Source organism: Hirundo rustica, chromosome 4 (assembly GCF_015227805.2).
Source record: "Hirundo rustica isolate bHirRus1 chromosome 4, bHirRus1.pri.v3, whole genome shotgun sequence".
Classification (NCBI taxonomy): Eukaryota; Metazoa; Chordata; class Aves; order Passeriformes; family Hirundinidae; genus Hirundo; species Hirundo rustica.
In genome coordinates this window covers 73,546,163-73,570,808 of record NC_053453.1, presented here as the reverse complement: position 1 = coordinate 73,570,808, position 24,646 = coordinate 73,546,163, and the positions used below count along the sequence as shown (strand labels likewise).

At 42.5% G+C, this 24,646-nt stretch overlaps 1 protein-coding gene across 1 annotated transcript in view; it reads right to left on the bottom strand.

Moving 5' to 3' along the window:
- Nucleotides 1-8,339: 8,339 nt before the first annotated feature.
- The window catches only part of RERG (RAS like estrogen regulated growth inhibitor), an 89,456-nt gene continuing 73,149 nt past the window's right edge, over nucleotides 8,340-24,646 (bottom strand). Inside the window, exons 3-5 of the mRNA XM_040063184.2 lie at nucleotides 22,525-22,581; nucleotides 11,745-11,818; nucleotides 8,340-10,708 (exon numbers count right to left, since the gene is read on the bottom strand). Coding sequence (XP_039919118.1) covers nucleotides 10,301-10,708; nucleotides 11,745-11,818; nucleotides 22,525-22,581 — 539 coding nt within the window. The 3' untranslated portion in view covers nucleotides 8,340-10,300. The remainder of the gene's footprint in view (nucleotides 10,709-11,744; nucleotides 11,819-22,524; nucleotides 22,582-24,646) is intronic.

The window sequence follows — 24,646 nt, the reverse complement described above, 5'->3', positions numbered from 1 at the left end:
AAGAAGGGAATATGTCCTTTGCCCCATTTATAAATAAAAGACAGGCTCAGAGGGCTGAAGAGATTTTACCAAAATCATACAGAAAAATGAGGCCAGGGCTCCTGTGCTGTACACCACAATGTATTGGGTCTTATTTTTTTCCCCAGAGGTTAGATGCCCTTTATTAGCCATTCAAACCCTTCACTTTGTTTTCACACTTAGATGAAATATGTGGGACTGGTGGAAAAAAAATGCAGTTTTTTACCTGGGGTTCAAGAGGTTGTGAAGCCAAGAGCTGACCTTGAGGAGGGAGAGGAGGGGACTGTTTAACATTCTTTTATTGCCTAGTAAAACGTCCAAGGCCTTGTGTACCAAAGGGAGCTGCCAGGGTCGCTACAACACAGACACGTTTCCCGTCCACCTTCACCTCCTCTGGCCCTGGCAGCGTGGCACCAGACCATTAAACCTCCTGTTTTGGTCTCCTCCCCGCCGTGGTCCGGCCCCAACCTGCTCAGCCTGTGATAACTGTGCAGTCCCTGCCTTCCAGGGCCACGTTCCCTGGGTTTTGTCACAGTGCAGAGAGCGAGTTTCCAATGAATAGCAGGAGATGTTCAGAGGATGTGGCTGAGGTGCACTCGAACCAGGCAGCTCGGCCCCGTTAATAAATTAAAGCTCAGCAATCCCACTGGGGTGGATAAAGGGTTGGTGTCTCTCCAAATGAGCAGGCGGAGCTTGGTGCCAATGGAGACAGAAGTTTTGTAGCAGAGCATCAAGTCCATTTTACCTCTGAGCTGTTTCTGTTTATCTCTGTTTTATCACCAGACTGCTGATCTTCCATTTCCTAGGTACATTACTTAATGTTTCTTAGTGAGGCTTGAAAAGGGAACAATTCCCTTCAGCTGAGGAGCTGTCCCTGTTAACCAGCAGTGCAGTACTTAATGCACTAAATAATTTTATGTCTGTAAATTAGAAAAAAACCAAAAAAATCCCCCCAAAATAGTCATTCCTTAGGGCATGGGAAAACACTATTCTACTTACTATGAAGAACCTGTGCCTCTAATTTTGTGTGATTTCCAGCACTGACAACTAGAGAGAAATGACAGCAGTTCTTGGTTATGTCTTCTATTCTCTATTTGCAGCATTGCATCTGGGAGAAGATTTTTCTTGGTGTCCACTGAGGACAGGACAGGAATTTTGGAGCAACTGTGATCTCAGTGAAAAAGTTATGAAGGTTAGATTCAATGTCCTGTATTCAGAAATTCATTTGTCTTGCCCTCGATTATGAAATCATGCTAGGTCTTGGAGAAGGTGATCTTTTCAGTGTGGTGAACTTACTTCCTGCGGACAAGGAGCAATTGTTAGAGAAGAAGAAACAAATCTAGAGGTTGGATATGAAAGGGTTTATCTACTTTTGGCTTTTCCTGTGAACAAGGAGCAATTGTTATAGGAAAAGAAACAAATCTAGAGGTTGGATATGAAAGGGTTTATCTACTTTTGGCTTTTCTACTTACCAGAAATAGCTGTCATTAAAAATAAGAATATATATTTTTTTTCCCTCTGTCATCATCGCCTCACCTTTCAACACATAGTACTAAGAAATACTAATTATGCAGTTACCCTTTGCTGCAGCCCTTTCCAATATAACTTCTCATTTTTGTGAGTGGCAATAAGGAGTCACCCTTTCTAGTGCAGCGGTGTAAATGTGTGCACGCTGCCATCACGGAGAAACTCTTCAAATAAAAAAGAGAAGTAACAAGCAGCAGTGAGATTTTCTTTCAGGCTTTTTTTCTGAGTAGAGGACAACATTTGAGGTGTGCCAAGTGCTACTGCTGTGGTGATAGTTACTTGGTCAACACGGGGTAGAATACATGGTGGGGGGAAAAAAATGAATCTCTCATTGCAAAGAACTTGATTTAGGAACTCTTCTGGTAAGTTCTTGAAAAGTATGGGTTTTTTACTGGGCAAGCAAGTGATTTTTTAACTGAATTTGAGGGAAAACATACCTACAAATAAGGGTATAAAAAGAAAATACACAGCCCTTAAAAGATATTATTGGTTTACTTAACCAGAGTGCAAGACAGGTTAATGGACCCAAGGTGGGTGAGACCTGGGGGAAAAGCAGCTCAGTGTGAGTTGCCAAAGCCTTTGAAGCCAGCATTGGCAGTTTTTGTTGTTATTTCTGTTGGAAAATAATTATAAATCTCAATTTTTTTTCCAGGGATGTCATTGATCTGAAGGAATGATTGAGTGTGTAATTTTTGAGTTCATGTTTAACTGAGTATGGAAGCAAGCAGGAAGAGAACTGCACTGCGGGATTTATAGAGTGAAAAATGGAGATGGCTGAAGGGTAGATCTGATTTAAGATATTTGGACAAGGAGGAACAACTAGAAGATTTACAACAAAGTACTTTTTATGATTAAAAAAAACCTCTCCCCAACTGTAGTATTTTTAATGTTCATGACGTTTTATAATCATCAAAAGCAGAGGAAAAAAAATAGTAGTTGGTTTGAATAAACATCTTGATGCAGTTTAATCATTCTGGGAGGAACACTATCCCACTTTCTCTCAATTTATTCCAGAGGAAGGGAACATTGGGTTTTGATAGGAGCTTTTTCTCTATTTTAATGACTTTTTAAATTGCAGGTGCTGTCACAGGGTCATCTCTCCTTTCCATGGGAGAATCACACAGTGAGCCTCTATCATCAAGTTCTCTCTTGTGCTGCAACAAGCCACGCTTCTTTAAAGAACAGAATATTCATGTGAAATAGAGGAATTGGTAGAAAATGCTGTCAGGGAACTGCTAGGAGGATAGTCTCACAATAACTGCAGTTTCAGCTTTTACAAATTACTCCCTGTCCAGCAGCAGAATGAAATCAGTAATCCTTTGAAGACAGCTGGACAATTAGGCCTGGCAATGTCCACTTTGGTGTGGTTTCACTGAGGCATTTTAAAGGGGCTGAGTAAATTATTGTCCCTTGTATCCAGTTAAGGGAACAGAATTTAGAAGTGTAAGGGTAAAGATTCAGATCCCAAAGTTCCTGAAAACATACTGGGAATTATTTTTACTAACATCAGTAACTATGAAGCAGCTCTTAACTCAGGATCAAAAGGGGCAGTCTGAAAACTGAATTTAGTCTTGATGCAGGTGTTTGAGTAGTGAATTATTTTGCATTCTAGTCCTGTCCTGCTATATATTTTTGCATTGGAAGAAAATAATCAGTTCAGGAAAGTGCCTCTCAGCAGTCTTACTGAAACATTCACCAGTCTTTAGGAGTTTCTGAAAACTTTCTCTGATTTCTGCTGGAGTTGGCCATTGGGAAACATTCACTTCATGTAATTAGAAGCAGTTCATTCCTTTCCTGAAACTTGACAACCACAACAATTGCATGCTGGAAACACCATGACTTTTTGTGCTTGTTTTTTGTGTTCAGAGTCCAGACTGGGTCACAGGAGCCACTGGATCAAACCCATGAGGAGCCATCTGGGAAAGGTGCAAGGCCTTTCTGGCTGAGTTGAAATTCATGCTGTGGCTGTAAATCAGACTCAGCTGAGAGACTGGGGACATCGTCTGGAGCTGCTGGTCAGTGAGTGGATGTGATAATTATTATTCCCTCTGCTTATCACTGAATATTGAAAATTTGATTAGACCCATGGTTGGTAACCTCTCACCTACTGACATCAGCTGTGAGATCATGGCAAGCCCTGTGCATTTTAATAAATGGACTTGGTTTTGTACAGGTTTATGGGAGTCCCCGAGAATGTTTGGGAATAATACTGACCAGACATTCACACTAGGAAACTACAGAGTACACTAAATTGTCTATGAACTCACAAAAAAAAAAAAGGTTGGATTAGTTCTCTTTTTAAAATAGTTGTGAGAAATAACTATAAATAACTATCTTAAGTGGTTATTGAGATATTTTCACTGAGCTCATCACAGTAATCTAAATTAAAGTGTGGTGGGGATTGTTTTTTGCGGGTTTTTTTTTAATGTTTTCCAAATGCTTCAATATAAAACCAAAACCAAACTGACTTCAAATCCCTAAATTTCGCACCAACAATTTTTAGGTCTTTCCTTGAAGAAGACAAAGGCGTTAAAACAGAGCAGAATTTGGTGGAGAAAACTTTGGGCCAATGCCTGGGAGAGACATGGCAGAACATCATGTCTGTAATTTCATGGATGTTTTCAGTAGCTTATGAATCTCTGTCTGCAGCCATTTCTAAAACCCCAGGAAATGTTCACGGGCTGCACAGGTAAATCAAACACTGTGATCTTTTAATCTCCACCTTTCTTTGGGGTTTTTTTGTTCATTTGTTTGTTTGCTTCTGTTTTGTTTTGTTTCTCTTTCCCCTCTCCTCTTCTCTGCTCTGGATTTTCTGAAACCTAGATATCAAAAACCTGGCATCAATTCCAAATTCCAGACCTAATGTCTGTTGCACAATAATAATTTTATTTCTTTACAATTAGATTTGCAAAAAGAAAGCCAAAGTGAAATCTCAGCATATTCCACTGTTTCTGATTACTTAGTTTGGTCAGATCACCTGTGTGCCAGCACTGGTGTATGAAATCTTACAATTTCTTTTCAGGGAAATGGGAATTCAACCTTTAGTTGGGTTATCTCCCTTTGGGGTTTTTTATTTATTTATTTTTTTTTTTTAAATTTGAATTTTTTTCATGTCAAAAGTTCCATCTGGGTCTCCTTGATATTCCCCGTGGTAATGACAGCTTTGACCAGGCTAGAGGAAACAGAGTGGAGAGTTAAATCATGTGTACTGGCAAAGGAGTTTGATAAAAACCCTTATTTTTTGCATTACTGATACATTCTTAGTCACCAGAGATTGCTGGATTTTGAAATGGGGTTCTGTAAATTCCTGATACCACATAAAATTTAAAAGGAAAGAGGGTGTAGGCTTTTTCTGTGAGGTATAATTTGAAATCTGCCTTTAAATTGTTTTTTTTTTAATATTTATTATTATTCTGCATGTTAATATTTCATGGCAGGCCATGGCTGCTCCTAGTGGTGCAGAATATTTCAGTCTGGTTTTGGACTGGTACTTGACACAATGATGAGAGGTTCCCTTATTGAAAAAGAAATTATTTCCAACTCTTCAGAGCAGCTGAGTTCAGTGTTAATAATTTATACCCGGAGGCATTTGCAAATACTCCATCCTTGAGAGAGTGACCTCTGAGAAATGATACAGCCCATGGGTATCAGAGTCTATTGACAGCTACCATTAAAAAAAAACCAACAACAACAACAAAACAAACCCAAACAACCAAACAAAACTCAAAACAACCTCATTTAATAGCACAGAAGCAGCAAAAGAAAAATGCTGCTTTTGGAATCAAGCTGGAGATGGAAGAGACCAGTCCAAAAAAAAGGTAGAAGACCAAATTCCCCTCAAATTCTCGGGTTCATTAAACACCCAGTAGCCTGGAGTTACCTCATGGCTCCTGCCAGTCTTCTTCAAACTGGGAGTAGAGAGGAACCCTTCAAGTGGATGAGAGAAATTGGCCATTGGGGTGTTTTCTGCCGGGGCTGTGGTCCAAGGGCTTGGCCCATCTCGTGCAGACCCCACCAGGGTCAGCAGGGTCTTGCCCTGGGTTATTTCCCGCTGCTGCAGGCTGCATTTACAGCCCTCCCCACGGGCAACAGTGCTGGCAGAGACCAGGCCGAGCTGGCCTCACACAAACCATCACCATCATCCCCTCCTGGAAACCTTGCACGGCGCCGGCCAAGCCGCTGCTTCGTATTTGGGTAGCCCGAGGTAATCAGTGCCCAGCACCCGCAGTGGGAGTGGAACGCCTGACACCCGAGTTTGTGAGATGACGCTGTTCCCATTGTAGGTTTAATTTTGCAAAGAGCATGAAGGCAGGTTCATCAAAACGCCAAGAAGGCTCTCTTAATTAAAGCCTCTTTTTCTTCTTAAGATTTGCATACGTATTGAGCCATTAAAGAAAACAGATAAAAGGAACCACAAACACTGTTTGTACACAGCCTTTACGACTGCAGCTATTTGCAGGAGACATTATTTTGGCTGGAGCCAGTTTTAGTGTGGCTTTGACAGAACTCAAGGCTGCTTTGTGGTGCTCCAGAGGCAGACAGGGACTGTCTGTGGTTTCACCTCCCAGCATAGATTCTGCACCCAGATTTCATGCAGTGCTCTGCCTGATGTGACATTCTTACACCCCCACTCCTGCTCACCGTGCTTTGGGTTGCTTGGTCAGCCCAGGTTTGGGGGAAGAGGAATGGGTTACAGCTCCCCTCTTCAGTGCTGAAGCTTCCTCTGCTGCGGCTTAATACCCACGCTCTGCTGGATTGTTTACCATTTATACAGTGTACCTTTCATGAAGGTACACAAAATTTACCTCCTCTTCGGATTAACAGTGCTTGGAACACGGGCGTAGCTGGCAGCAGGTGAAAAGCTGCCTCTGTCCAAATCAGCAGCATAAATCTCCCAGACCTCTTAGCCCAGGATTTCACCCCAGAAGCTTGGGATCAAGATCTGTCTTATTTAGTTGGCAGGACAGCTTTTGGTGGGTTTCACTGTTAATAACCCTTCTATTTTTTCTCTATTTTTCCGTTTTAACCCTCCCACCTTTTTCATCAGCCTTGAAATAGTTAGCAAGGACATTTGGAGCTGTGCCTCGCTGTAGATGCTGTTTGACTTCTCCATTCCAGGACTAACAGCCAAATAAGTTCAAATAAAATGGTCCAAATTTTACAGTGCTTATTCCGGTAAAATTCACTGTTTTCCTTAGATAAAGATTAAATAAAAAGCAAAACAGGCCTTTTGGAACTGGCCCCTTAACAGCTGGAAGGAACACTGGAGACATCTAATGGAAGATCAATAAGTGAGAGTTCAGTACACAAAACGCTATATTTTTCTTTTTTATTATTTTTTTTCTCATATATTATCTACAAGCACAAGCTTTTGTATTTTTAATGTAAAAATGCATACAGATCGTTTTATATATATATATAAAAATCACCTAGCCTTGTAGCAAACTGCCAGATCCAACTATCCCCAGGTTGGGGACAACCTGTCTGGATCCAGGTGCAAACCCAGTGGCTGATCCTCATTTCCACCTATGGTTGCACCAAACCCCCAGATATGAATATTCTCAAAAGTTCTAGGGAAGTTTTGGGTCCTGATCCAGGTCTTGCAGCACGGGCATGACTAACTCTTCATCAATTGAAGATAAATATTTAAAAAAGCTTCATAAGTGACAATCAACTTGTTGCAGGTAACAAGTATCCCTTTCTCCTTCCCTCCCCATTTTTGTTCGTCATCTTTCCCATCCTCTCTCCACAGAAATGGCAGCGGGCAGAGGAGAGAAATTTAATGTTAGTGTCACATACGTACACTTAGACAGCCGCAGGAGAAACAGAATTTAATCTGTTGATTAATCTGCTGCAGAAAGGCTTCTGGATGTGGGTTCATGCTGCGCTCAGCCTTTTCAATGCTTGGGCAATTCTGGGCTCAATTTGCACATTGTGAAAATATGACAGATTTATAACGTATCCAGTAATATGTTGCAACATTGCGAGCAACAGTAAATCAAGTTGCATTTATGTGATGCATATCAACAGATTATAATACACCGTAGTAGAACTGGCTTTGAGGGGAAAAAACCTAATGAGCAATTAAGCAAAGAAGTTAGTGTTTGTTTTGGAGGAAAAGTCACAAAATAGCAGCCTCCTTCTTGACCAAGCGTTTATCTTGTTTGGCAGTTTCCAAATTCAGTCTTTGCAAAGGAATGTTACTATTTTTATTGTAAGTTCTTTATGCAACAAGGGATGTTTGCACAGTGGAACATTTTATTTTCATCAGGATTTTATAATTTGTCCACAAAGATATTATAAAAGAAGACACAGTTGGGTGGAAATCTTTTGGAAAGTACGAGGGTGGTAACTTACCCTCTCCTTCCTTTCAACTCTTAATATGATTAATTATTTTCTCTTGTCATTCATTTATAACCTTTTTGTATTTTAAATGCAGCTCCAACCTGAACCCCAAGAAAGGCTTTTTTCAGACAAAAGAACTGTTTGAAGTTTTCTAAGAGGGATGAATCAATTGCTTAGCATACCAAAGGAAAGGCTTGGCTACGTTGCCATGGGACTGCAGGTAAGGATTTTGTTTACTTCAGATTCGTGCACCAGCTCTGATTGGAAAGATAACAGAACCTTAGTGCTTCAGCTTGCAAATGCTCACTCTGGCCCCTAATGTAACTAAATTGCTTGAAAGTTCAGTCCCTAAAGCTAAAGGATTCTGGTTTGTGAATGCTCTTTCACACTTGGATTGATTCTACATTACTAATAGGACTAAAAATGGCTAAACCTCAATTTTTTTTTTGTATTCTTTTTCTTTTTTATGAAAGTTAACAATGAGTATTTTGGGAACAAGTGTGTCACAGAGGCCTGCTGCAAGAACCCCCTGCCCAGAAGCACATGGTGAATTTTCCATTGCAGTGTGTCCAGCTGATGTACAGCAACACACGTGAGCACAAGGACCAAAATATAAACATTGATTCCAGGACCATGAAATGAGTTTTTACACCTAGAACACAGAAGCGGAGAAAACAAACAACAGCCCAAGTAAAATATACATCTGAATGTGATGTTCTTTGCTGGTTGGGTAAAAGTGAAAGTTTAAAAAAAAAAAAAATTACTTTGGTGAAACATCTTTAAGTGAATACTTTTAATAGAAGCCCTAATTTGGAACTTCTCTCTGTTCACAGGGATATACAGATCTGCCTCTTCAGCCTGTTCCACCACCTGTATGGCTGCCTATAACTCTACAAAGTGCTAGCCAGTTAGATTTACTCACTTTCCCACATCCGTGGCAATTTGCATTTCACAGCCTTTTGGAGTTACTTCCCAAATAACCACATGAAGTGGAGAATAAAGTTGTAAGTAAATGCTACAAGGGGGCTGTTCCACTGCTGATTTGTCGTCCCAGCCCTTGGCTGTGGTTCCAAATGTTGACAGTCTGAGCTGCCTCAAGGGATGTTACACCATTGGTGAGAGACCAGCACAGTCTGAATGAAAATCTCCCGGTCTTGGTTCTTGCATCTTTCAGCAGTTAACAAACCAACTAGACAGGAGGCAAAACTTGGCAGCTGGCTTAAATGAGATGATGAGGAAGAAGGGAAAAGTTAAACACCTTTTATCCCCAGCACCAAAATCTGATAACATGCATTTCTGCTTCAATGTGCCAGATAAAAGTCACAAGAAACCTGCACTGCTTTAAGCCCCAGAGTGCTCCAAGCAGCATCTGGAAGTTCAAACAGCTGAAAATTACAGCTTTTTGGATATGGTAGAGGCCATTCAGATCTGATTTGCATTTGGGCTTAGACTTTAAATACTTGCCTTCCCAAGGATTCAGTTCTTTGGTGTAGAATAGATTAAGAGGAACTACTTGAATTAAGGAAAAAAAAAAAAGAAAAATAAAAAATAAAAGGCAGCTAAAAACTACCCATAGCTAAATCAATAGTAATATGGTTCTTTTAAAATTCTTTTTCAGTTTTATTTCCCAACACATATACTCCCATTTCCCCAAGCACAGTACTTTGCTTTGAGGGGGAAATGTTGAAATGCAGCTGGGCAGCTGGACTAGATTATTATGTCTTGAGAATTCTGCAGTTTCAGAGGAGCTGGGAGAACAACTGAACTTCAGCTCCCTTGAAATGTGTGTCTAGCTGGCTAAACACCCCAGGAAACAGACCTTTCCTGTATTTTTTGCATACCTTGCTAAGAACATCAACACTCATGGATTTGACAAAAATAACGAGGAAGGAGTGAAAGCACGCAATGAGCCAACTTAGAGCTGGTGAAGGTGTCAGGTGAACTTTCTGATTCAACACAGCAGCCTCTACACATCCTCAGTCCTGGAGAACACCAGCTGTGAGGGCTGTTGATGGGCTGAGGGCTGAATCTTACTCTCCAGTGGCTGCTGAGCAGCTGTCTGGCTGGAAATGACGTTTAGGCACTACTGACTTGCAGGGGATTGGAGCTAGCCACGCAGAAGCAGAAGGTTCTCTCTTGGTTGCCAATCCCCACAACTGTCTGGTCCTTTGGAGTTCATTTGGTGTTTGGTGTTGTGTTTTTTTCCCACATTAGTCGGAAGCAGCGTGGCTAAATACATGTCAAACCAGGAAAACAGTGTTACTCAAAAAAGTGGCGGCGTTTGTCTTTTTGGTTTTTCTTTTCCGTTGCGGAGATTTGACCTTTTCTCATCAAACGCGCTCTGCTTGCCCCATCCCTACTCCAAGCTAATGCTCCCCAAAACTCTTCTCTGGCTCAGGGCAGCTCCTCCTTAGCTGCTGATTTTGGTGAGCATCTTATTAATGGCCTGCTTGACGTGGGTGGTGGAGCTTCGCCTCCGAGTCTTGCCCTGGACCATCTTGCGGCGCCGCACCTCCCGGCAGAGCTCGTAGAACGCCTCCATGATGTTGCCCTCGCCCGTGCAAGCGGAGCACTCGTAAAAAGCGCACGCGAGTTCCGTGGCCAGCTTTTCGCCTTCCTCTGTGCTGACTTGCCTGGAGTGATCCAAGTCTGCTTTGTTCCCCACCAGGATCAGGGTGACGTTTTTGGGCTTTTTAACTTCATCCAGCAAGTTCTTAAGCGGCAGCATCTCCTCGAAGCTGCCTCTGTCTGTGATGTCGTAAACCAGCACGAAGCCCTCACCCCATCGCACGTGTCCTTCCTTCTGAATGGCATCCTCCTGTTGGAAGAGACAGAAGAATGCCTTAGGAATTTGATTTACGAAGAAGACAGCAGACCTTCAGAGAGGCGCTGGTCCTCCAAAGCCTATAAAGCTGCGTTCATCTGCTTTACTTTATACTTTGCACACATGACTTAAGTTTTATCTTTCATGTGTTTCAGGTTCTCTGCTGCCCAGGGGTGCAGCTCTGAGCTCACACTCAGGGTCACTCAGCTCTCTGCACACAGCAGCGACACAAACCAAATCCTTTTCCTGCTGCACACCAAGGACAACTTTCAGCCCCAAAGCACAAACAAGGGTGGCTGGAGGGAGGAACAAGAAGGATGGGACCTCACAGCCTGGAGCTGGAATGGGACAATTCAACCCCAATGTGCAAATGGACCAAAACTGATCCAAAGTGTGAGACCTCATGACCCTTTGTCCATTTTGTGCCCATTTTGGGTCCACCTTGGGTGCAGCCCTGGTCAGGTCCTGTCCTGCCCAAGGTGTATCCCAAAGCCCTTTCAATAAATCCCTGTTTTATTCTCCAGCTCTGCCCAGTCTCTGTTCCAGCTCAGCCCTTCCAAGGCATCATCACCTTTTTTACCACGTGGCATATTCCACCAGTGCCATGACCTGCCCAGGCCTGTGCAGCTTGTGCACCTGCCATGTTTTAAAAGGGAGACCTGACTATGACAAATCTGCTCTTCACTTCGGCGGCGATCATTGACTGGAGTTGTCAAGCCTCATCACTCAGCTGTAGAAATGGACCGTGACTTTGTGCCTACCTGTTGGGCTGGCCCTGGATAAAAAGGCCTGGCAACAGAATAATCTTCCCCCCAGAGTAAGCCCCTTGACTTGTTTGTTCTTCCAAGCAGGATCCCTTGCAGAAGGGTGTGGAGAGGGAGAGGAGAGAGGGGGTTCTGCCCAGAAGCAAATCTGTGTCCCCAGAGTAGGGCGCTCCTGCCACCCGCCGCGCTGCCGCCGCCGCCACAATTCCCTCCCCTGCTGCAAACCCGAGCCAAGGAGCTGGGTAGCAGCGCTTGCACCCACGCACCTGGCCAGCTGTGTCTAGTATCTCCATGGAAACCACTTCATCATCAATGGTAGCTTGGTGACGGTATGTCGACTCTAAAATAAGAACACATGTTGTGAGACGTCTTAAAAGAACGTAATTTTCTTTTTTTTTTCTTTTTTTTTTTTTCTTTTCTTTTTTTTTTTAAAATCTTCCTCACAGGTCTCCCAGCACAAGAGCATAGATTTGACGTGCGGTTTGACTAAATTTTCTTTGCTGGAGCTCTTCCAGCCACCCTGGAGCACACTCAAGTCCTCTTTTCTACAACAGCAACACTTTTTCCCCTCTCCACAGGGCGCAACCTTTTCTTTCCCGTGTGTTAGACCAGCAGAAGCCTGGTGGATGCTGCAATCTGCACCCAGCAAAGGGCAGCTTGCTGTGGCAGAGAGCTCCGTAAAGCTGCATCCCATTTTTCCTGTTTGCTCCCAGGAAAGTCTGCTGCCTTTGGGAGACAATGCCACCACTCTCAAAGTACCCATCTCAGCAGACTGTCACTGCATGGTTTGTTGATCAAAACCAGAATGGTTGCAGATTAAGGAACCTAACCACTAAACTCAGGCCTTACACTGTGAAAAAATTACAGACCAGTTAGGTATTTTAGGAATGCGTGTTTTAAACATGCTGAAATCATCACATTCCCCTCTTCTAGCAAGGGATCCAGCAGTGATTTCCCTGTTTATGATTTATAAGGATAACCAGCAGTCATTAAGCACTTACACTATGGAAAAAAACAACCCAACAACAACCCTGTTTACTGTCCCAGGTTCTGGAACCAAGCAACTGATCAGAAAACTAATGACAAAGGAGCTTGTTTTATCTTAATAAGCTGATAAGCTAAATTTGATAGCATTTGACCTAAAACGTGGAAAACTCTCCGTGCTAACATTCAGATTTATTACTGTTGCTAGCTCACAGATGTCCTACATCAAAAGGCAAATATGTAAGGCTCTAAAAGCCTGGCCAGTGGCTATGAATGCTTTGCATTGTCAGAGACACAATTCTTTGATTTGGTGCAAATCTCTTCAATAGGAACCAAGGATATCCCTTGAGGAAATGCGTTTCTTGAACTTGTGGAAGGGCTTGTGTTTCGTGAAGGCCTGTTTTCATAATTCACTTAGGAATGTCACCTCCTCACAGTCAGGAATGTTTCAGGGCTGTCAGTGCTGCAAACAGCCTCTTCCCAAACCAAAAATGTCACTCCCTCCCTGTGCCACCTTAATTGCTGTAATAGCCCAGCTGTCTGCAGTAGGGACAAATGCTCAATTCACTTGGCAGATGGCAGATGAGCTCGCTGTAGGGTTTCAGGCCGTGAGGACTGGGTTTTCTCAAAGGCTGTAAATACCCCTTCTGGACAGGATTCCCAGGCTGTTAAAGGAGTTGGGGTCTCCCTTTGTGATCCTGAGGCTATACCTACACAGCAGAGTGAGGTATATCAAAGTCCCTTGGTGGTATGTCTTATCTGTGCCTTCCACGCTCCCTCCTGGCTGCAGCAATTCCCTCAGGGAATGCAGAAAAAGCAGGAAACCCTAGTTTGGTGTTGGAGCTGCACCTTCAATGAGTTATTTCAGTGTGCAGTGCTAGGTTGGGATTCCCTGTGTAGTTTGCTCGAGGTTATTTAGGAACTTCTGCTCTTCTATTTCTGAACTTCTCTGGGGGAGGGTGCTGTGGAGAAGTGATGGCTCTCTGAGTAAGCAAAGCGATTTTAGCTCTTGCTAAGGCTTTGCAGTGCTCATGTGCCTTCAGCCATCTGGCCCTGCTTGACAAGTGGCTGCTGAGAATTTTTCCACAGGACCTGAGAAAGTTCTCACCCAGCCATGACTGCAGGATAGCTGTGAAATGCCCTCACAGGAGGCAGGACGGGTTAGGCCATACAGATCTTCCCTGTGAAATGGGAGAATAAATCTCAAGGAAGAGGCTCTTGCTCACTGTGCAAAAGCAGCATGAATCTTAAGTGATACTCGACTTCTCAAAATAGGACTCTGGCGGTGCTTTATGCTGCAAGTTTGACTCGCTTTGGCTGCTCACGTTGGAAAGGAATTTGATCTTGGATCAGTAGCACCGATTTAGGTCAGATTTGTGTAAATAAATCTCACTAAATGTGTGTCTGCTCCTGTGCTTTGGAATGTGTGGTAGCTGGGTGAGTTTTAATGAGGAGTGTAAAACAGCTGGACGTTGAAAGCATTTTTGGTGTAATCACAGACATGGCTTCTCCTTCAAGGGAACAGAAAAATCTGAAGAATCTGGTTGTCTTGTAAATCATGAGCCCTGAAGATGTGAGTTCCAGCCTGCTCACATTGATCCCATGGTACATCACAAAAACAGTGCCTGCCTTTGGGATTTATCAGGACCATTTTCCTTGTGGCACTGCTTTTCTTCTTTTTCTTTTTCTTTTTCTTTTTCTTTTTCTTTTTCTTTTTCTTTTTCTTTTTCTTTTTCTTTTTCTTTTTCTTTTTCTTTTTCTTTTTCTTTTTCTTTTTCTTTTTCTTTTCCTTTTCCTTCTCCTTCTTTTGAGACATGCAGCCAGAAAGTAATTACAGGGCTTGAGATAACTGCTGGACCCCTGACTGAAACAAACCACTGACAGCACAGGTGTCTGTGTCTCGGCTAAGCACCCTTGACTCCTATTAGAGCTGATGAAATAACAGAGATGCTGGTGGATATAGCTTGTCTGAGCTCTCTCTTGGAATAAACTGCACCCCAAAAGTACTTGGAAGTCCAAAACTGGTCAGATGAATCCAGGCTGTAAAAGTCTTGAGCTTGCATCACCACGGTTAAGTCGAAAAAGCAAAGTGTAGCTCTCTACCAGGGGCTCCCAAGATGGTTTTAGGCAACTTTCTGCACTTCAGACTGTGATTTGCACCAGGTGTTGCCTTTATATTCTACCTCTAGCTACATGGCTGACCCCTCAGAGGTGGGACAGACAGCATGGAGCTGGGTTTTGCACAGGTGCCAAGGCAGAGTTAGGGAGCTGCTGTGCAAACTGAGCTGTGGAAATAGATTGGTTTATTTGCTCTGCTTCAATATAAATAAGTAAATCTGTCCTGTCCTTGCTGGTGTGCTGTGCTTCCAGTCGTGTTCCCAGTGAGAGGCTCGAGGGTGCTGATGAGTGTGGCCTTGAAGGCTGATGCCAGATTTCAGAGTGGCTCCTGGTCATAAAGCTGAAATCCCCCAGCACTCCTGCTGTGCAAAGCGCTCTTGGTTCTCGTGGTTCCATTGTTTCAAAAATCAAGGTTTATTTCAAATATATTTAGAGCTGGCAAGCGGGCTGAGAAACATGTTGGAAAGTGGCAGCAGTTGGTTTGGGTTTGAGCCACAATAATGAATGAATGAATTAATTAATCAGATGACCACGGCTGCTGAATAATTATGGAAAAAAGTTATTTTGCAGGGAAAAAAAAAAACCCCACCAAACTTCCCTGGGGACTCTTGGTGTTGATAAGCATATTACAAATATCTCTATTCTTCTGAGCAGTATGATTAAAAAAAACCCCAGCTACTGCAGTGTGAAACATAGAGAACAAATCCAGGAGGAATGAGGCTTGATTAGGTTGCTGCTTAGTGAGCAGTTTGGTTTTTATGGTGTTTTCCGATTTTTAATTTAGTGGGAAGGTAAAACTATAAAAGTTCTCATCTTGGCCTGAGAGGATCTGCTGCACCCCTACAATTTCCTCTTTTTAGGTAGAGCACATGGGTAATACAAAACTAATCTAGAGAAAATCACTTCTTCTTGGTCTGTTGATATTTTCAATAAACAATATTGTGGCCTCCAAACAGAAATTTTAGAATAGTTTTCCTGAAGAGAACTCTAAAAGCTCTTATGAAAAATGTCTTTGTTTGTTACTTCCTGCTGCATGCAAATATGATTTTTCTGCTGCAAGTGAAGAATGGGTTTCTTTGGAGAAGTGATGTGCTGTTGCTTTTCCTTTCCTATAGCTTTTGTCCTCATTCAGCTTTTACTGGGATAGGCAAAGAAAATGTGGGCAGGTCCCTGGGAGCTGAATTCATCAAGGCATGCTAAATCCAAACCAATAAAGCCAGAGCAGTGCTAGCAAGCAGGCAGTAAGCTCAGAGGTTAAAACAGTTGTTGGCTGGTTGTTTTGGTTGGTTGGATTTTTGGTTTTCATTTAATTTTCTGGCCAACGCTTGGAAGGGATGTCGGTTCTTGGTAGGAATTATGTCCCTGATAAATTTAAGCCTAAATAAATCATGTTTTGCTATGCCTTTTTGTCTTCTTGCCTTTTGAGGGAAGCAAGAAGTCTTTGTTGGTGACGCTGGGTTTCACCTTGCTTCTGACAATATAAATGAAAACTAACCAGTGAGACTTTTCTCATGCCCAAAACAAGTAAAACAAAAGCCTTCTCTCCTGAAGGTGCAGAGGCACTTGGAAAATTCTGCTCATCTGGGAAATATTTCAGAACATGATGAGCAACAAAAGTAGGGGTGAAATATTTTGCAGCTGCAGCTATAGCAAGAACAGCCACTGCTGTTCCTGAGTTTTGCTGTCTGTCGAGCTACTGTAAAAAGAAAAAAAAAAAAAAAAAGTATTTTTATTGCTGGCATCAGGAATATCTCCATCTGGAGACTCGTATGAAAGAAAACAAACCACATTTTCAGATAACTGCTTCCCGTGTTATCGTAAGCATCTTCTGTCGCTGCTCTCAATTACAATTTCATCATTTCAAGACTTTGTTGAGAATTTTAGGAGCCAGAGTTGGTGTTTTTTAAGCTGTTTCAGGCCATGTGAGTCCATTTCCTTAGGAACACCTCAGAGAAACCGGGAACACTCTCATGGCTCATTGCTATAATTCATTCAGTATAAATCCCTCCTGCTGAAGAGCACCGTAAAAATGAGGCAACACATTAAATGTATATCAAGTTAATTAATGTTTCTGCTGTTTTGATGTAGGAAAAACCTGGTCACAGGAAGATGCCTAGGAAGGCACAACCTAGACTGCTGAGGACTGAATCCCTTGAGCACCGAGGCAGAAGGAGTGAGTAATTTTGTCAGTAATAACTGAGGATACGAATAGCTGGAGCCTGGCTTGGGAATGAGGCCGTTTCCTGGTGATTTACGAAGTGCTCACACATTTGTCATGGCAGTCCCTGAGGCACAGGCTGGCAGCCATTCCTCCCAGCCCCAAATTTTTGGTTGTTCCTCAACCCTACTCTGTCTGAGCCCGCTCAGCACCATGTGTGTTACTCCCAGCCGGTGCTTGGACAAGCTGGAGTTGTCAACACGGGGGTTCAGATGAAATATGCAGGAGGCAAAGTTCTGCAGGATGATGGCAGGACTCTCTGCTCGCTGTTGAAAGTGGATATTTTCCATCGTGAGCTCCTTGTAGGCTGCTCTACCCTGTAGTGCAGCTGGAAGAGGAGAGGGCTGGCAGGAGAGGCTGCTGTCCTCCCAGGGCTGTCAGCCTTTGCACCCAGGCGCTGGAGGGGCCATCAGCTCATGATTTCTAAACGCCTCTTTGACTGTGGGCTGCTCTGTTGAAAGCTCTGTTTGCTGTCTGGGCAGTCTCTCCCTCAGCTGTGCTGCTGTAGGATTTTCCTGCTGGACACAGGCAGCGAAACCTTCAGGAGTGTTAAAGGCAAACTTGGTGAGCGAGCCACAGGTCAAGAAAAGTAGAAATCCACACAGACAGTGTTGCTTTGACTTGGGCTCTGCAGCGGGGATGGCAACCCCAGGGATCAGGAGGCTGTATTCACACGGTGCTCCAGCTCTCCAGACAAGGTGTTAGCTGAATAAACCAGACAGCAAAGACAGTCCTGGAGAGCTGTATTTGGACCTCAGCTCTTTATCATGGCTTCAGTGGCACAAAGTTATCCCAAAAAGACAGTTCTTGCATCTTCTCTGGCTAGGATGAATTATAATACATAATAAATGATACTAAATGCCTCTGCTCTTTAGTGAGGTCTTGATTCCCACAGCTAAACTGTTGGAGGTTCTCAACCATTTTGATGAAAGCCAGTTTGGATATATCCCTGATTGATATACTCCTGATATATTTCTGATTGATATATTCCTGACATATTCCTACTTGGCTCTGTTGTTTATGTTGTTCATACAGACCTGTATTTATCCCGTGCAGAAAACAAACTCAGGCCAGTATTATTTGCTAGTTTTGTCATATTACTTATATCATGTGTGGGACCTCCAAGCTTTCCTTGTGATTCCTGAATGATACTGTTCTGCTAACAGAACCCTCCAGCTATAGATGTAGGCAAAGCTGCCCTCCTAATGTAAAAATAATCATCCTTGCAAGAAGTTTTCCAGTGGGAAAAGCCTTCTTGCCAGTGTAAAATACCTTCACAAAGTCGTTTCTGCTGTTCTTGCCACAGTGGTGTAATTTGCAAGTCTTGAGCTCGTCTGTAGGAGATTTAGTTTTCTGCTGTGGAAGAACTCAGGGCTCTAAGAGAGGTCTCTGCCTCCTTCCTTCAGGCAAGTTTTACAACTTTGTCTCCTATCTTTCTTGCTTTCCTGTTACCTACACATTATACCCATGTTTGAGGGTCTCTCATGGGCTGTCTGTATGTTGCATTAGATAAGATTTTTTAGAAACACTATTTGAGTTTTTTATTGTGCCAGGAGAAAAAAGAATGAGCGAAAACCTGTAGAGAAATTGTGATATAACAAAAATGGCACTATTAATCTAGCAGTCCTGGCAAAATCATCATTTTTCCTTAAGACTCCTATCTATTGCTGTCACCTCTACTCCTTCAAAGTAGTGAAGAGTCTTCTCTCTATAAATTAAAATACAAATTAAATAAACTCCTTTGCTTTCTGCTTTTCTTTGCCTTCATGCACAGGGCAGTCTGTCGTGTCCTGTTCTACTGATTGTCTGCTAAGAGGTTTTTTTGTTTGTTTGTTTGTTTTTATTCAGAGGGTTGCCAAAATCGTATGAAATGTGTGAATGGCTAGAGAAAGACCTCTAGTGTGAGAAAGCCAAGACACTTCTAGAAAGGTCAACAAAAATATCATCTTGTTTGCTGATGTAAGTAGATTTTTGTTTCAAATCGAGTCTTTGCTTGGTGTTTCTGTGTGCCTTTGATGAGTGTCTTAAATCTGTGTATCAGTTACTCTAAGGATTTATAATCCTTCTATAAGAGGAAGGATTTATAGGTGAGACACAGAGGCAGAGGGACTGCAGACAACAAATCAGTTACAGAAACAAGAAAAGAGCTGAGGAGCCTGTCTCCTGCATTTACCTGGGGGTTTGTTTGTTTGGGGTTTTCTCCTATACAGCAAAAATGGATGTTTAAATCCTTGAGCCTCAGGAACCCCCTGATTCTCCCAACTATAGATAAAAATGCTAATCCAAAACAAATGACAAAAGGTAGTTCATAATACTCCTTTTCCTTTTCCTTTTCCTTTTCCTTTTCCTTTTCCTTTTCCTTTTCCTTTTCCATTTACATTTTGCTTCCTTTTTTTTCTTTTCTTTTTTTCTAAATCTTGGATACCCCAGCTCTGTTTCTAGTAAAGCAAATTGTTCAAGTTTTGGTGGAACAACAAGTGTGTTCTCAGAGAAATGCTGCAGAATTATTTTTAAAAGCGCTCAGCCACAGCAGTGATGAATTTTCCTCTTTCATCGTTTGATCCAGGAGATTCTCCCTGCATGTCATGGCTTATGGAGGCAGGAAATTTGCTGCTACCCATGAAGTTCTCTGCAGGCCCTCTGTCTGTCTGCTGCTGTGATGGCTCTTTGGCCTTTCTCCTCCTCTTTTGCCTCCCAGGGGAAAAAAAAAATTAAATTTAGCAGTTCCCTTGATTACTCTGATTCAGCATCTCCAATTTTAAAATCAGTTAAATATCAAAGTGAACCACGGTATCTCCCCATCTCTGAGCTCAGGCGAAGGCACCCTAAATTCTGGGCACTGCCAGTAGCTGCTGGGGGGAATTGCTGAGATGCAGACTGTTTATTGCAATTTACTGGGGCTGGGGACAGCAGCTATCCCCTGCTGAATTCCCTGAAAATTATGGTGTCAAGCCCTGGGGTCACTGAGGTTCACAGGGGTCCCACATTCATGATAAGAGTGTGACCTCACTGGTGCCCTACCCAGGCCAAGCACTTTGAGGTCTCCTAACATCACACCGAGCTTGCTTGCATGTTTTTCAGGCTGTGTTCTATTTAAGAACATGTAAACATGAATGAATTTTGGTGAAATCCATGTGGGAACCCAACCCCCTTTCTCAGTGCATATTTAACTAGCTAAAGGAGACTGGTTTGATGCTGAATCCTTCACATATTTAATATTTCAGAAAACAGCTGCATGCATTTTTTTCAAACATGCAGTTCCATCTCCACACAGAGCTCTTTCACCTAATTCTGTTGAAAACGTGAGAGAGCTGCAATTTGCTGCAAATGAAGATGGACGTGGAAACCCATTCACCTCGGTAATGCCAGGTAGGGATTTACCTCGAGGAATTTAGCACCTTTTGGAAAAGTAAGCAAAAAACCCCGTGCCAAGATGGTGCCAATGAGTTGCCAGTTAAACGGAAATATTGGACGAGTCGAGGCTGATGGTTAACTCTGCCCAGAAAATGACCTTTGCTGTGGTTGTTGCCCTTCGGCTGGGAACAATTAAATGGAAAGCAGAGGGAGATGTACTTTTGTGAAGGTGCAGCTGTCCCACCAGTGTCTGCACAGATCCAAGCTCTGCGCAGAAGCGGCAGAGCTGCAAAGCCCTGACCTCAGCAGCAGCTCAGTTTGCCAAAGCTTGCGGGGCTCGGTGACGTTCCTCCCGCCAGAAAGCGTTATTTTGTGGTTGGTAATTTGGCTCCTGGTGGTGCAGCATTCCATCCAGGTGCTGCTAAAAATATGGCCCTTCATTTGCTTCTGGCAGGTCAGAGTAGTAAGGAATATTTATAAGGTGTGCTTTTTCCCTTCCAGTTAAAATATGCCACCCTTGAATAAAAAGAGGAATAGTTTGGGGTTTTTTTTAATATGATGCTTAGTTTAGATTAATGCTGAATTTCCATCAGGCCTTGAACAGCTTGGTGAAAGCTTTCCTAAAAATAGGAATTATCTGGGGCTTGCTTGCATCGGAGGGCTAATGGGTGGTTGAAAACTTGACATAAGAAATAAACTATAAATTTGACGTTTTTGTCACAGCCCCAGTGATTTTTGGCAAAACCTCCCACTGCTTAGTAGCTGGATGGTTTGCATCTGTTTTACTCCTGTCCTTTCAGAATAACTTGACAAAGCTGCTTATTCCTCCCTGTGGAGGAAATGATTCTCACTGACACAGCTTTAATTTTTCATATTGACTGAGCGTGTAGACGTCCCTCTTTCCACAGAACTGCCAGCCCATGGCTGCTGAGAAGGAATGAATCTATCCTGCTGAAACTTCTCCGTGAGTTCAGATGTTTGCAGGTAACTGGACACCAAATCACGGCAGGATGACGATGCTAAAAGACAGGAATGCGTTTTTTTCAGGCACTGGATTCCAAAGCTTTTCAAGGTACAGTTTCTTTCTGACTGATCTCTGAAGGCCTAAATAGTGGTGACGATTTCAAGATAATTTTTCATCTCAAACACTCCGGGACCTTCTTTGAATCCCGTTGTGATCTGTAGTTTGACAAAAATGCTACTTTACAAAACGATCTCTTGGTGGGCAGCTTCTACCAGGGATTGCTGTGATTAAGAAATAACTCCTTGACAATAGTTTATTGGTTTTTGAATTTCTCAAACCCTTTCCTCGGAGCAACCTGGAGCGCTGAGCATCACAGTGACTGTAATATATAATTTAAGCTATTATTCTCTAAACTGAATGGGGATGCGGAATTCAGTAAGTCAGAAGAGATTTAATTTTTTACTTTATTGAGATAACACTGCTGCCTGCACGAAAGCTTTCTGTGCTGCAAAGAGAAGACAATTAGATTCCTGAGGGGCACAGTAATCTGCAATTGTATTCATTTGTAAAACAGAAACAAATGTCAAGCCTTGTGCAGCAAAAAGGGCACGGGGCCTTCATAATGGGACAAAAAATAATGAACCTTGTGGCTTGCTAATAACTTCATTTATGTGCTTAAACAAGGCAAAAAGGATGCTTTTGCATGCAGTGGCCCTGTAAGAAATTGTAAAAACTTGGATTACGCCTCTTGCCAAGTCCTCAGAATGATGTACTAGTGATAGAAATGTGAAGTACTAACACTAATAATACTAAAGGAACATTCTGTTGAACATTCCACCGTGCAGCACAAGGCAGGTGACACATAATTCACTGAGGAATATGTTGATAGCAGCAGATAAAAGAATGTATTTGAGTTCAGGTTGTGCTGAGATTTATTTTCCCGAGATGGGAGTTTTGATATCTGTTCTCTCTCCATTTGGCCAAACAAAAATACTTAGTATGATCCTGGACACTTGCTTTTTACAAAGGGCTGCCTGGGTTCTGTAGCAGAATACATTAAACTTCATTTCTGCTGTGCATTTTTATGGCATTTTCTATTTCCTTAATGATCTCTTAAGGAAAGAACATTAATTAAGAAATTGATATTTAACTGTATGATCTGCGTTGGAGCCTGCAAAGAAACGTTAGGAAGGAGAGAGGAGCACATTGTTGGAGAAAAGAGAAAGTGGTGCTGCTTCTCCCTTCTGCCATCTTAGGTACCAATTTGTTCCAGCTGAACACATGACCACAGAGAAGCTTTTTGCAGCAAACCTAAAAGCTGACGAGAGGCTTGGAACTTTAACTCTTGTGATTTCCATTGCTTCAGCCGTGGCATTCCACACCACCCTTGCCGGACACAATGACCTACCCAGCGTTGGGTCGTACTCCCAGATGAACCGCTTGGTCAGGAACCGCACCACCAGGGCTGGAGGGACAAAGAGACTTCAGGTGAGCAGGACAGGCCATCATCAGCTCAACAGGTTATTTAAAGCTTTCCCAGCAAGTTTTTCCATGGGAGTGCACAGGCAGCAGCTCCCCTGAACTGTGAGCAGGAGGCTGTGTTGCAGTTGGGGCGCTCGAGATCTTGTCACTGTGGCCCACTTCACACTTTTTGGATGGGGGCAACAGAATAAAACAAAAAAAAGGAACAAAAAAACCCCAAAAAACAAAAGACCCCCCAAAAACCAACCAAAAAACCCAGCCAAACCCCCCCCAAAAACCACAACCCACCCCCAAAAAACACACGCAAAAAACCAAACAACCAAAAGACCAACAAGAAAACAAAACCAGAAACAAACAAAAACCAAACAACAACAACAACAAAAAACCCCACAAACAAACAAACAACCCCCCCCCCCCCCCCCCAAAAAAAAAAAAAACACAACCTGTTTGCAGCATTAGAGCCACTACTTTGGATGCTTTAGGTGTCCTGTAACCAGTGGAAAAAGTGTTGGTGGTTTTGGAACCAGCTTTGACACTTCAGAATGAGGGGTTGATCAAAATAATTTTGTTCTTGAAAACTTGCCTTTGGACTCTAAACCTTGTAAGGCAGAAATAATTGGCTAAACAGCTTCCCTCTCTATTTTGGCATGCCTTCCTTGTGACAGTTTAACTTCCCCATTTTGCCTACTTGATGAAAACAGATTAAATATTTCAAAACAATGGTCAACGCATGCTATTAATCAATTTGCAGAAATAGAAAGAAAAAAGTCTAGATTTTGGAGCACTGGGCAGGTAGTTCTTAGTTTCAGCTCACAGGCTAAGATCTTGCTAATTATTGTAGTTAATTTTTTTCCATCCCTCCAAACCCTTTGAAAACAACTTACACAGACTTTGATAATTCTTGAATTCAAAACTAAGCAGTGCTTTGAATTTGTAGCGATGTAAATTAAGTGTTTACCACTGCAAACCATCCAAAACCCTTTCTGCAGATGAAGCCAGAGATAGCACTGCACCAGCCACGAGTGCAGCAGTTACAGCTACAGGAAAACTTTTCCTTATCAGCAGATCCATATAATTGCTCTGTTATTCTTTTGCTTGCAGGTGGACAGTAAAACCCAGTTCTGGTCCTTTTCAAAATTAAGCCAGGAGAACACCCTCCATCCCAGACTTCTATCCCCAACAGCAGGATAGGGCACGAATCAGCAGAATAAATTTAATTAATTAAGATTTGGTTAATCAGACAATCAGAATATTAGTTTTAAGAAGATTAACTATGCCTCATACTTGGAGGGGCAATAAGAAGCTGATCCTAAGGAAATGAGATCACCACACAAGAAGCAATTTGAAGTTGGTGTTATTTTAAGTTTCTATTTTCCTTAGGAAATTCTACTTTGATTTTTTTGCTTGGGCTTGTCTGAAATGCTCTCCTTGTCCCTCAGAGTAGATGTGACAATTCTTAGTCAAAGTAACTTTTCAAGTCACGGTCCTTAACCTGAATGTCATAACAAAACAAGATGACCTCCTTATAGCTGATTTCCCATCCACGGTGATGCTGCACCAGGACTTTTTTTTTTGCACCTTTTATCATAGCTGGAATAGTTCAAGCATCTCGTTGTTTCGGAAGTTCGGTCATGATTCTTTAATTGTTACTAATAGATTCTCTCTTTCTATCTTTGTCAAGAAGAGATTTAAAAATAGATGAAAAAATATTAAGCAGATGTAAAATGAATTAAAACAGATTTAAAGTATCCAACAGATTTTAAAAATGCATTCTTTGGCAGCTGTACTCTGAAGGAGAAGCAGTGATGCTTCACCTGTGTGGCAGAGCCTGTGCCTGGACCTGGAGAAGCTGATGAAAAGAGAGAAAAGGCAGAATAACCTGTGAAACTATTTTTAATATTTAAACATGGTCCACTTATTTATGAAAACCTTGTGCTTGTAGATGGAAATTGCTGGAGAGGAGGGCAGAAATGACGGAGGGGATTGGAAGTCTGCCAAGCACAACAAAGGTCACGGAGAGCAGTGGCTCTGAAGGAAAAGAGAGAGAA